The 13,968-nt window shown below is 46.9% G+C and overlaps 3 protein-coding genes across 4 annotated transcripts in view; 2 read left to right on the forward strand and 1 right to left on the reverse strand.

The window, feature by feature from the left end:
* Positions 1-13,968, reverse strand: part of LOC119456512 (amine oxidase [flavin-containing] B-like) — a 107,922-nt gene that overhangs the window by 71,689 nt on the left and 22,265 nt on the right. The window lies entirely within an intron of this gene.
* LOC125946460 (uncharacterized) overlaps positions 1-13,968 on the forward strand; it is a 187,386-nt gene that overhangs the window by 4,993 nt on the left and 168,425 nt on the right. The window lies entirely within an intron of this gene.
* Positions 10,592-13,968, forward strand: part of LOC119456513 (carboxypeptidase inhibitor-like) — an 88,825-nt gene continuing 85,448 nt past the window's right edge. Inside the window, exon 1 of the mRNA XM_049669923.1 lies at positions 10,592-10,685. Coding sequence (XP_049525880.1) covers positions 10,674-10,685 — 12 coding nt within the window. The 5' untranslated portion in view covers positions 10,592-10,673. The remainder of the gene's footprint in view (positions 10,686-13,968) is intronic.

Genomic DNA, 13,968 nt, shown 5'->3' on the forward strand with positions numbered 1-13,968 from the left:
CACCGAGTTGCATCACTTTATTGCTATGTAGGTTGAAAAGATAGAGGGGCATACGCAAAAGTTTCCTTTGGCTACCAGAGCCATGGCAAGGCTTTATTGCCAATACCGAAACTAGCCCCATTGTCCACCCACTGTTATGACTAGAGACCGGCTTTTAGGCAAATGCCTTTTTTGTTCCTTGCGTTCCTATCGCCCCATTTTGATATATGAGCATGAATTAGAGGTTAAGAAGGGCTTTTATAGTGTTTTTATAGTGCCTATGAATGCCTATTTTGGCGTTTGTGCCTAAATGCCTATAAATGCCTATAAATGTCTATTTTCAATATCGGCGCCTATATGAACACTATTTAGCCTCAAGTTTCGCTTTCGAGTGCAGTTAGAGACCATTATTCATGTTACCGGGCAACATTGACTGTTCGGAACTCTCTGGGGTTCATCCTAGTCATCTAGCGCAACCAGCTTTCGGAAAACAACCCCTAGCAGCAGGAAATGGGACGCGCCGCGGTTGGCGAATGCGAAACCGCGGAGAGCCGCCAGGGGAAAGGAGAGTAAAGAGCAAAAGAAAAGAGAAAAATGTGATGTGCACGCGGCTTTTCTTTTGTTTGTAATTTACTTTTTAAGGTGTTCACTGCTGGTCGAGCGTTCCTTCTCAGCGTAGAAGATCATTCTCAGGGACAAGAGGAACAATTTTGAATCCAAAAATTTGTAGATGATGGTAGTTTACTATTGTTTCCACAATCTTCACAGTGATTCTTATACTACGTTCCGCGTGCTCTCCAAACAGATTTCTTCAAACATGTGCACTTCAAATGGGCGGAAGTGTATTTGGCAGTGTTGGGGCGTTTTGCATGTACAATTCCGATAATGTCATTGTATATGAGAAAATTGCCATAGTTGTACCTAACAGTCCTCATGTAAGAACATGTTAATTTCTTAATAAATTGTAGTCTCTCTTGCATTTATTATTTGTCTGTTTTTGTTGTGTCTTAATTTAATTTCGTCAGGCAGATATAAAGTAGCGCTTTTTTTAATCAGTATTCCCAGCTTTCAAGTATTCTTTTTCATGCTTGTTTCACTTTATGCAACACTCGAGTACAGTGGCCATTCAACATGAATATGAGCAGTGTGCTTGTTGAATTAAGCCAAACGATGGTCATTAGTCCAGCAGTTTTATGGGACGATTGCACGACTATGTTCAACTGTTGGCGCCTTTGTGCCATCATAAACAATAACATTTCTTGTTTTCCTGTCGTAGATGCAGGTAGCGCACGTCTTGGTTTGAAATTATTTGCATTTATGTAAAAATTCATTGTGCCTATATTTACGACGTTGAAGGCCTAAAACGTTGCTTTGGCTGCCTATTTTTGGCGCCTAAAACGCGCTTTTTTAATGCCTAAAGATCCGGCCTCTAGTTATGACCTCCGTGGCGGCTTTGCGCTCGTTGTAGTTCCCAGTTTCGGTTTCGCGCGCTCTGATAGCCGAAATTCGTCGTACCACAGTTCCGCAGGTGAGCGCATCTTTCCAGATCAAACTGTTGACATGGCTTGTACGGAGAGCTTGCTTCAATTTGCCAATTACAATGGGTCTCTTCGATTATGCAATCCCGGACTGTCTGCAAACCGTCCGTGGCTTCCGGTCTGACTAGCCCTGACAGAAGAGCGCGTCACAGTCACGTGATCCAGCTGTCGGGGACTGTCCGAAATTTCGGTCGAAGCACCTCGACCGGAAGTCACTCTCCTGGCTGCCGTCGTCTGCTCTTTGCTACTCGTAGATAGCCCTCTACCCAGCGTTTTTATTATGGCCTCCGAAATGGTGCAGTCTCAGAGGCCACGTCGCCGACACAACCATGAAGCTAGCACAGTGGAATCGTAGCCTGAGCGCGTGGAACGTTTTTCGCAAAGCGCAGTTTATTACGTCACGCTAGCCAGTTCATTGCCTGAGAAATTTAGGTGGAATTCCCACACGGACGTAAGCAAAATCGTGGTGGTTGTGAAATATATTTATTGGCCCTAAAATTTGCTGTGGAGAGACTCCGAAATCATGGTCGTGCCACGTCGCTGTTCATGCAGAAAGCACCCGCCTACATCCTCAAAGCTCGCGAGACCGTCTGCTAATTAAAGGCCCGACGCGTGAGAGAGCGCGTGTACACCGTCTACTAATCCTGCACGTCAAAAATCAAACACTCGAACTTGGTAGCAGAAGGGATAGCAAACCGCGAAGCTCGTATAGCATACCACCCCAGCTACCGGCGTGAACTAGGCACATGCAATATACGATTCCTCGCACGCTAGTTTCACTTACCTAAAAAGCAAAATTTACCTGCTTACTGCGTACGTTTATAGCAATGAGCATGACAGATTTCGTGAAACTCATTAAGAAAAGCGAGCATGTGCGCATGATCGCTGTGCTTCTTTCTTCTTTAAAAAACTCGAAGACTAAAGCTACAGCAATTGCATGATGGCACAAAAGCACCGATGTAACAGAAGCGATAACTAAGCACAGTAGTTGCAGATAAGCACAGTAGTTGCCGTCTGGAGCGCGCAAAGTACGCAGAAGTACACGGAATCTTTCACAACATGGCGTCATACACCGCGCGCAGCTTTTATTGCGATAGAAATTATATGGACACTTCAACCGGATTTCTGCCGTCGGCGTCGCCGTCGCCGTGAGATTCCGTATAGATAAAATCTTCACCGCGCGCCGTATGCCCGAGCGGAAGCGTGCGGGGACGCGCGCTATCACGGAGAGCGAACGCACTCAATCTCCCACGCGCAAGCAACGAAGCGGGAAGCCAGCGCCGAGCGCCGGTGGGAGCGGGGGGGGGGGGGGGGGGGGGGGGGGGGCACTTCTACTGTGCCAACAACCGCGCCCGTCGCTCGACCGCACGGTCTCTTATCTCTCCCACGCGCAAGCAAGGAAGCGGGAAGCCAGCGCCGGAGGGAGCGGGGGGGGGGGGGGGGCGCACTTTTCCTCTGCCAGCAACCGCGCTCGTCGCTCGCCGCACCGTCTCTTATCTCCACACGGCTCTGACCTTTATGCACTGGCCGCTCAGTTTCCGTTGAAGCGATAGACCGCACGTACCTTCGCCCGCTGCTTGCTGCCAGCGTTTTGACAGTCGTCTGCAGTCATTCAGTGTGATCTGTTCATGTTTGTTTGTGCGCGCTCACACCACGCTTGTTCATTCAGTTAGTAATAGTCGGGCAACATTTTCCAACGCACGCTACACATGTAATGCTGCCCGGATCGGCAGTGCAGCGCTACAGGTGTGTCCCTTCGCACGCGCGCTGCCCACGGGAAGCGCTTCTCATCAACACCACCGTTTCACACGCGCCTTCTCGTGGTCATCGAGTCTCTCTTCATGTCGGTCTACTTACGCCGCAGCACACCTGCTTACTTAATCAGCTCATGTTTACTACAATTCATATTGCTACCAAAGCCGCTCACCTTACATCGTATGACATTGCTGTGTTGCTATCGCATTCATTGCTTCGCCCTTAGGGCGAAACTGTGACATTTTTTAAGACAGCCGTCGTCTGCTAGCTACTTGCGCTTGTCCGAGCAAACATCTGCTGACAGCTCCAACAGACCGCGGGTCTTCCGGAACTTCCGGTCCGTGAAAAAACGAACGCGCTTCTGACAACACTCGGACTAGTGGGTGGAGACTCAGAAGCTGCCCGAGCAAAATCGAATGCGGCACAGCAGTCCCAAGCAGTCCGGGACTGTCAGGGACTGATAATCGAAGAGGCCCAATGAGTCCACTGAAGTTAGCACATTAAAAGTTAATTATTTTTTGTTAATTAGAACTTAACACGCATCACCCGTCACCCCGTGGTCACCACCGCTTGCGGCATTTCAGAACGGCTATTTTTAAATGTCACTTAAAGTCTTCGTAGAAACACCCGGCATATGGCTCATGGTTGTCTCGAAATTCCTCTAGGGCAATTTAGGAAACATATCGCAAAGGTGTGAGTAGGTCGAGGTTGCGCGTCGGAGCTCATGGTGGCAGAAAAGCGCGGGCTGGAGTTGGAAGAACCGTTGGAAAGTCGGAGCAAGCCATGCCGGTGCCTGAGGGTGCTACTTAGTGACGTGAGTGAAGGTGCGTGAATCACGGTATCAGTCAAGGCGCACCCATCCGGACTTTCGTCAACGTGGCTAGCAGAGGCTCGAAATGCTCAACGCCCGGTGGGCGTGCGGCACTGATATTCGCTGGAGATTGCGGCAGGTCGAGGGATGGGGGAGGACGTAGCAGCATGTTGTGGGCAATGTCGCGTCACAGCTACCGCTGTATGGGCTCACTAAAGGTTGCATAACTCTTCTATGCGCTGTTCTCCCTTCTCGTTATCAAACACGTCAGGTAACGAGTGCAGATCCTCACCTTGAAAAAGTGGCCAGATGCTCCAAGTAAAAGAAGTAACACGAGAAAGAGGACACAAATAACGCCTGAAATTTCGGTTTTTAGTTTATTAGAAAGAGAGAGAGAGAGAGAAAACAAAACTAAACAATGCGAAGCGCTGTACCCCGGAGTAGGAAAGCTCAGCATAACAGACAACAAAAGCACCAGGCACACAGACCTAAGTAAGGTAAGTACCACTTTGACAGCGTGCCTGAACAGCACAAGCCCCGTCTAGCTCCCATCAAGTTACAAAGCTATCTAGTCTGCACGCTGCCGATTAATCGAAAAACCACTTCCAGAACCTGAGAAAATGTCGCGGTATATAAAACGCCCTGTTTATTCTCTCATTGCGCGTAATTTCTCAGCTGCATCCTCTCATTGAATCACACACTACGCACAACGGATGGGCTCAGTACGGATAATTCATGCGCGCTCCCACACGTGTTCCGGGTCCCGGTGATAAGCCCTGCCGCGAATTTTAGCACCAACTTAATGTTGCATTACTACCATAGCAAGAAGCAGTATCGGGATACACACTGATAGCGCTACTTATTTACAGTACTAACTAACCTGTGGTGTCGGAACTTGTAGGATAAGAAACCAGCACAATATGAAGCTATGAACTGCTCAACGAGCAGGGTAACGAAAAGCGGTAGGCGTAACGTTAAGGAAGGTGGCAATTTCGATTAGAGGTCAGTTGATAATCTAGTTAAAATTAAGGGGAGCAATGAATGTAGTTGGGCATGTTGCGTAATCAGCTCAGCACATAGACGGTAGTATAATATTATAGTAGCAGTGTCGGTACGACGGGAAGGGAAACACAGCCAAAGCGGAGTGATAAGATTGCGGAATTTGCATGCATATAGTTGCAGGTGGTCGTCGTGGCATATATGTAGCTGATATATGCAGTCACGACCATCCGCTGAGAATAATGAACGCCGACTCGTGACAGTATGCGCAAAGTTCGCTGTACTGCACCGATTTTTCTCTTTGAGAAAATAGGCGTTCTCCTGCACGGCATCGCTGCAATGCATGCGGTTGCTTTGTTCGTGCACCCTATACCGTGTTCGTCGAACGACATGACTTTGCGTTAGGCCGCGTACTACAACCGATTATGGTGGCGGTCCCACTCCGGCGGCACGAGCCCACCGTTTTCAGTACTTTTGGAGCAACCATAGCGGCTTTTCTACTTACGATATAAAGTTGTAGTATACACCATAAAAAGCTTAATTCTTGTAGATTCCAACAATATAAAATATAAAGAAATTGATTAATGTTATTTAGAAATAAATGTTCAAGAACAAGTATGAGATACATGGTTTTTGCGAACTGTGTCTCACTTGTGACCATATTTAGAAGAAACTACCGCATATACTGCACTGCGGCTTGCTCTGTAGCTTTAGGAAATATTTATCTATTTCCTACACGCATCAAAATAATGTTGAATTTTTACTTTTTGGATAACTTGATGTTTAAGATTGCCAAATATCGCAAACTTCTGTTGTAAACAGCCCGGCAACTACACGCTCAAGGAATCTAAATTTTGGATAAATTAGAGTTCAAGGAATTTCCATTTAGGAAGCAAAATTTCATTCATGTACCTTTATTAGTTTTAAACCGCAGCTTCGTAGCTTTAGTACCTTCCCTCAAAAATGGTCAAAAGTAGAACCAGAATTCTAAATATTGCTTAATTTTGGTCACATTACTAGGGAAACTAATAAAGGTACTTGAATGAAATTTTTCGTCTTAAATGGAAATTCCTTGAACTCTAATTTATCCAAAGTTTAGCTTCCTTGAGCGTGCAGTTGCCGGGCTGTTTACAACAGAAGTTTGCAATATTTGGCAATCTTCAAAAGCAAGTTATCCGAAAAGTAAAAATTCAGCATTATTTTGCTGCGTCTAGGAAATAGATAAATATGTCCTAAAGCTACAGAGCAAGCCGCAATGCAGTAAATGCGGTAGTTTCTTCTAAATATGGTCACAACTAAGACACAGTTAGCAAAAACCATGTATCTCATGCTTGTTTTTGAACATTTATTTCTAAACCACATTAATCAATTTCTTTATATTATATATAGTTGGAATCTACAAGAATTAAGCTTCTTTATGGTATATACGACAACTTCATATCCTAAGTAGAAGAGCCGCCGCGGTTGCTCCAAAAGTACTGAAAGCGGGGGGCTCGTGCTGCCGGAGTGGGACCGCCACCTTAAGTAGAGCTTGCCGGCAACCGCGAAGCTCACGCCAAGCATTCCATGGCGGGTGAGTGCATGCCGGGAGTGACTGACAATCGGCAGGCTCAACAAGACGCCGAGGCCGTCCGCCCGTGGCACGGATACTTGCTCGTGTTATTGTAACCCCCCTCCCCAACCTCCTTTTGGAGATAAAAAAAGACTGCAGAGCTGGCCCAGTTCCAAGGAGGCTCAATCCACCGACCCCAGCTCGCGACGCCGCGCTTTGGATGAACGTTTCGTTCAAGGAAAAGCTCCCATTTCCGTCTCCTGGTGACCGTTTGTATCGGCTGATTGCTCCCCAGATACCGCCTGCTATTGACGTTGTCTGTTTGCATTGATTAGATTTACATGGTGGGCCGAGCTTGCATGTGGCTCTGTGTGCCGGAAAACTGTCCCTGTAGGCACGCTGTACGTGGAAAGCTTCAGGGACGTCTCTTGTCAGACACATGTGATCCATCCTTATATGCCTGTATTTACGAGATTGAATGTGACTTTCTTTCAAAATATTGGTGCTACGGTAATCTTCGTTGTCTTTAACTGGCTATATTGCCATGTTGTAAAGCGGAAATTCCCTTGTCTCTTTTGGCCACTTTGTGGGCGCACTGGCTGTCTTGCCAATGAATACAGCTTGACACGCTGGATATGCGCAGCTGGGCATGTGATTGGCAGGTCTCAGGCCCAGCATGTGCCGCTGGGTCCGAATCAACAAGCTGAAATAGAAGCAATAAATCGGCAGCAGAAAATTTAAGTCGGCTGTAGAGAAGTCGGCATCAAAAGCAGCCGAGTGTGGAGAAAGGAAGAACTAGAGGGAACAGCATGGGGCGAGCATTGAGCTACATAGAAGTGAATACATTTTAGTAGGCCATCAAAGAAAGCTTCGCTTATAAGTAATAGCCGATTCACATGTGTTCGTGCAGTCCACCAATTGCTTTCTCATACTCTTTCTTCTGGTGGCTGTCTTCATTGCTTGCACGCAGCGAAATCATGTGACCATGCATCTCTATAAAATACGGTGTCTTATACCGGTGTCACACGTACACTTATGATCGCGATCGGGGCCGGTCGCGATCAACAGTGATCGCAGTCAACAGTGATCGCTGCTACACGGTCCAACGATACGGATCGAATTATTTGTCTGCTGATCGTCGACAACTCTCAGAATTGCATAATGCCTTGGCTACAAATTCAGATTTGTAAAATATGGTTAAATTTGGGCACTATTACAATTTTACAGCTTACTATTGCTGAGAAAAAGGTTCTCAAACGTTTTTCATTGAGCTGCCTTCACTTTTTGTTTAGATCGTTTTCAGAATACTGCGCTAGAGGGCGAAGATGTCAGCCTGCGATCGTGATCAAGGGGCCTGATCGCGATTCTCGGACCGCGATCGTACGGATCCGGATCCCGCAATATCGCGATCGCAAATGACCGTGTAGCAACACTCGATGCGGATCAAGCTTGATCCGGATCGGCCCCAATCGTGACCTGAAGTGTACGTGTGACACCGGTATTACTCTCATTAAAAGTCATTTAGGATTAGGAGAGCACATGTGTGTGTCCGATCCTCTTCATTGTCGTGTGTGCGTGCGTGTGTGTGTGTGTGCGTGCGTGCGTGCGTGCGTGCGTGTGCGTGCGTGCGTGCGTGCGCGTGCGCTATTTACAAAAATACATTGAAGCCAATTCTCCCAGTTCTTTATTATTACTTACTTTGTGTTGAAATTCTGGTCCATAGCTACGTTACACAAAATGCTTCATAATAGAACGACACAAATGAATAGATTAACATTTTACAAACTAGCCGATTATAGTGGTTGCAAGCTAGGAGAACAGTTCTTAAATTTTTTTCTGCCCGTGGCTCCTGCGCAACTGCCTTGAATCCGCTGCCGCGTTCAGTTGCAGAAGTTCGTGCAAAAGATGGCGAAGTGTGGCATAATGTTTGCGGCATCTGAGGCGATTTCGTAGATGTCGCTGTATTCGCGGCAGTATATCGACGCTACTCGTCGCTATTGGAACCGGCTGACTGACTTCCGTTGCTTCAACCAATCGGACCACTCTCCACGCGGATTCTTTACGTCAGGACTGGATTCAAAACATCGACGCTGGTATGTACTCGCCCTTCTTCACTATTTATTTGTTTTCTTTTGCTGTATGTTTTTCTGAAACAGTGATCAGATGTTTCAAAAGTGCTTTTTTTTTCTTCAAAGAATGTAGAGGGGGTCTCAACTATCATGCACCAAGATTTAAAAACATGCAGATGCTAAGTAGCAGTACAGAACGAAGGTAATGTTGTTTGCCGTCGCATGGAGGTGCTCAGATTATGTTTTTGCATTCCGCCTAATTACATGATTAGACTTAATTATTTATTCAACTTCTCAAATATTATAATTAGATGAAAAGTGTCAATGAGAAAATTGTAGAGCAACATGAAAAAGCCAGATGCAGCTTTCTGTTGCGCAATACGTGCGCAATTTATATATAAGGATGCGAAGCACATCCTCGCGGTTATCGTAAGTATATTTGTTCGACAGTAAAATCTCGCGAGATTTTACTGTAGCCCTCAGACGGCCTAGTCGTGCGAAAGCTGGCAGAAAAAGCTCTGCCCGAGCGCCACTTACCAAACGCGGTAAGGTATGAAGTCCGCTCTTCCTACCTAGGCTTCATTTTTTCGTTGTGTAGATCAACCTGGCCTAAATCCGTAGGCACGCCACATTCCTGCCTTGAGCGGCAGTTCCACTCGAAACCAGAGACCACTTGACATCCATCGCAGATGCAGCTGCTCTTTGCGTTCCCTCGTTTTTGCCGCTTCTCTCGACACATTGCAAAGAGCTCAAGCAGAGGCGCTTGCAGTAACGCTTGTAACGCGTACGATGGCTGTGACACTCGGCTATAAATTACGCAATCGCGCGGCACCAACTGATATATGATCACCAGGTAGCCCATTTCCTCAATTTACTGAACCTATTGTTTACCTTGCTCTTTCTTTATTAAAATCGTAAGCTTATTCTGGTAGAATTAATGAGCAATTTATTTATTTATTTATTTATTTATTTATTTATTTATTTATTTATTTATTTATTTATAGGCCCCTCCCTACTTCCACTGATTTTTAAGAATCGCAAGTGTCGGCGATCAGTTGATTGTCAAAAGTAACAGCAGTGATATGAGAAGAAAAATAAATGAAACAGACGAATAACATTCTAGCACTGATACGCTTGATGAAACATCTACTGAGAGGGCGCTTTGCACTAAACATACACGTCATAGGCAGCTCCGGTGTAGGACGTCGGCTACATTTGGCAGGTGCACATCGTGACACTCGTTCCCGTAGGTGCGCTGGAGAACGTGTTTAGCATTAGCGCAAGAGGAAACTGGTAGACGGTAGCTATTGCCTACAGTGACGAATAAAAAGACACCCGAGCGGAACAGCAGGGACGAGAGAATGCCAATGATCTAAACGCCAGAAACGAGGAACATTAGGGCCTCATTAACGCTGTCGAAAACCCCGTGCGCCCAACTTTGTCGAAGCCTCTCAGCTTCTGTTTTTATGTCGTCGAGAATTTCCCGCGTTCTTTTAGTTTCATCATTTCGTTCGTCGTTTGCTTTCTCACTTCCTTGTTTATCTGGAGCCCTTGAAGTTCACTCCGTTTTATTAGTTCTTTTTACATGTGCATGCTTTTTTTTAATGACGAAGAACATAGTACGGCACACGCATGCATAAACAGAGCTAACTAGCTAAAGATGTCAATTTGCAGAACCCTCTCCTCGCTGCTTTCACACGGATGTCGGTCTTCCAGGATAGTAACCCATCGATCGATCCGTATGCGGACGCAAAACAGCCCTGGCAGCCGCTGTACACTGCCGGAAGCCCCAATGGCGGCACTCCAGACAGCTTGACAGGTCGAACAGTCCAGGGAGGACAGGCGTTGTCAAGATAGACATGGCCATATCGCACAACCCACAAGTGGATGGCTGGACGGAAAGGAGAGTAGACGTTGAAGAACACTGGCTTTGTCTGCGAGACCTTACTGCTGCCAGTTATCGCTCCGATATGGACACAACGGTAAGAAAGAAGGCGAATCTCCAGACGAATGTATATCTGCCTTCGCATGCGAGTGTAGCACCGAACCGCCTTTCCATTCGAGCAGATACCGTTTGGAGATATGGGATTGACGCAAGCTGATTTTAGGGCCTTATAATTTCCGCTCTCATTACTTTGCCCGTTTTGAGTGTCTGCGTGCTCAAGGATGCATTGCATTGTGTTCTGTCAAGGCTTCTATCGAAAATTTCAGCTAGCGACACACTCGGTGCTAAATAAATAACAATTACGTTTGTGCGAATATTCGAAACTTAGAATACGAATCGAATAGTCCCTTCAATTCGTATTCGATTCGAGAATTTGCTATTATAAGTCATCGAATATTTTTTTTTCTCGAATATGTAAGAGACAAAAACACGAATCGGAGTTCGAGGGAGGACGGAACAATGGGTGTAAGGATTGTTTCGAATGATTCTTCTGCAGGATAGGTGATGTTATAACGCCAAGGCACTAGTTACTGAGTGAACGCAAAGGGCAGGTAAATGTTTGCTCAGTAATTTCCCGTCATTCTATAAGTATGACCCGCTTTTAGGCAGCCTATATAGGGATGTGCTCCGATTTGTTATTTGACCAGCCTCATCATGTTTGCATCCTTTTAAAAGAATGCGCGGTGCTGTCAGGGAACACAGCACTGTAAGAGCATCTGGTAAGATGCGGCTCTCTTGTTTCATTAATGTCATTACCACGAAGCTTCAGATAATTGAAAGATATTGTTTATAATTTACAAGCTTCTCAGGTGCCCGTACGCTTAATTGTGAATGGTATTACATGCATGTGTCCATGTAAATAAGCCAGATTTGTCTTTTTCTACCGAACGTACTTCGCCGTAAATTGCATATTTCATCTTGCTTTAGAAATGACAAAATGTTCGTTATTCGTTACAATATTCGGGACTCACTTGTCTCGAATATTCGTATTCATTACGAGTCGGATATTTCAGTATTCAAACACACCAAAAATAATTTAGAAACTAATAAACAAATCTTTCCAGTTTTCGCTTAGAAAGGGGGATTCCGCAACAGAATGACTCAGCGTAAATGTGACCCTGGAACACTGCATAGAAGGCTGTCACATTGAAGGGTGCACGCTTAAGTGATTCAAGTGCCAATGGTAGGAATACATGAGCGTGCATGACACGGGCCTCTAAGGCTTTTATTGCGATAGCAATTATATGGACACTTCAACGGGATTTCTGCCGTCGGCGTCGCCGTCGCCGTCAGGTTCCGTATAGATTCCAAGGGCGATCGTCGCCGCGCGCCGTACGAGTAAAAGCGCGCGGGGGACGCGCGCTATCACGGAGAGCCAACGCACGGCGGAAAGCAAACGCGATTGTCGCCCAAAAGGCCGTGGGGGTATGGGGGGGAGGGAGGCGGGGCGACGCTGTGCTACGGCACCAAATGCTTATCTTGCAGCCCAGCGCAAGGAGAACTGGCAACGCAATCTCCCACGTGAAAGCAAAAAAAAAAAAAAAAAAAAAAACCGGGGAGGCAGCGCGGGAGGGACGGGGGGAGCAGCTTCTACTCTGCCAACAAATACACTTGCACTGGCTGTGGTAGCCGTCGCCCGCACCGTCTCTTTATCTCCACCGCGGCCGGGCTCGACTGGCGCGCGCACTCGCTTCTTAAGAAGCGAGCGAGCGCGCGCGCCAGTCGAGCCCGGCCGTGTCTTCCGCCCGGCTCTGATCTTTATGCGCTGTCCATTCGCCGCTCAGTTTCCGTTGAAGCGATAGACCGCACGATTCTTCGCCCGCTGCAGCGGCCGCGCCAGCGTTTTGACAGTCGTTGTCTGCGGTCATTCAGTGTAATCTATTCATGTTTGCTTGTGCGCGATGACGCCACGCTTGTCAATTCAGTTAGAAAGCGAATGTGTCCAAGTTTATGCGGCCGATAAAGCTACTCTACTATCCCTACTCCGAATAGCTCTTTACCAATTTGCTATCGCAATTTATGCTTCGCCTTTCGGGCGAAACTGCGACATTTTTATTTCTTTTTTCTTTTTTTGCAGCCCTTTCACACTCCGCGCAGTCCGGCAATTTTGCAACATGGGCGATAAAAAGCTCTGCCCTATATAGAAAAAGAAAACAGAAGGAGTTGAAAGGGAGCATAGTCTTCAAGATCGCCGGGTTCACCATGCCGCGGCCTGGCTCACCATAATCTCGGGGGCCAATTTCTTGTGGCATTCTGGGCATTCACTTGTTCACAGGCACGTAAGCCTTGCGGGTCACGAGCTGTAATGTACGGCAAAGAGTAGTCTGCTCTACAGCATTAAATTTGAGTCGAAGGCATGGTTGCAGTTACTTCATAAACAACTTCAAGGTCCAGCGATAAGAAACCGCATCAGGCAGGCTTATGTACATCCTCGTTAGAGTCGTTTGTGGAGGGCTGCCAGCTAGCCTAGGGCGTCTGCGCATAGCGCTAAACCCTTTCTGCGATCAGCATTATTTTCCTCACTTTCTCCTGGGGCTCGACCACATCTTCCGCGGTAAGACAGCGCGCATCAGCAACATTCGCCGTTGTCGCAACCACCGGGTTCCGTCAGAACTCGCGGAACATGTACAGTACTGTATAGAGTGGCTGAGCGGGTGCGACGGCAATCGCGTGACTGCTTGTGCTGCAGACAACTTCTCGACGATGTAGCCGACTCCCGCACCTGTTCATAAGTCCGAAAACAAACAAACAAAAGGAAAGAAGACCGCTCAAGGGGAAATGGAGAAGTCTCCTTGCAGAGGGGGGCTGTCGCGATTCGCCGCCATAAGTACACAGAAGCGACGTTATAGCACCCGTGTATGTGCTGCTGTAAGTAGACGCTTTCGCTCGACGTGGGATGGGTACAAAGAGAGGTGAGAAATGAGGGGAAACCGGTGCACTACGAAGCATTTTTTTTTCTTCCCTCTGTATTTCTCCCTAGATGGCGTGGTTAGCAGAAGTTTCGTGTCTCCTGCCTTGTCGCGAACGATTTCAAATGCGTCCACTGGCATTGTCACTGGTTCCAAGCAAAGCACAGGGTGACCACAGAAGGAGAAAAAAGAAGCAGACTAGGGGAACGTCAGTGACAATTCTGAAGCATAATCACAAAAAAAAAAAAAGATAAGAAAAAGCTCGTAGGGAGAGAGAGACCCTGCAGCACGGTGATAAGCAAGAGGTAAAGCTTATTTTTCCTTTGCGCGTTTCGGTGGCTGGTTACAATAAGGAAAGAGGGTGACTCTCAGCGAGGCGGCTTTCTTTGAAGGATGGCGCTATTTTGCCAA

Source organism: Dermacentor silvarum, chromosome 6 (assembly GCF_013339745.2).
Source record: "Dermacentor silvarum isolate Dsil-2018 chromosome 6, BIME_Dsil_1.4, whole genome shotgun sequence".
Classification (NCBI taxonomy): Eukaryota; Metazoa; Arthropoda; class Arachnida; order Ixodida; family Ixodidae; genus Dermacentor; species Dermacentor silvarum.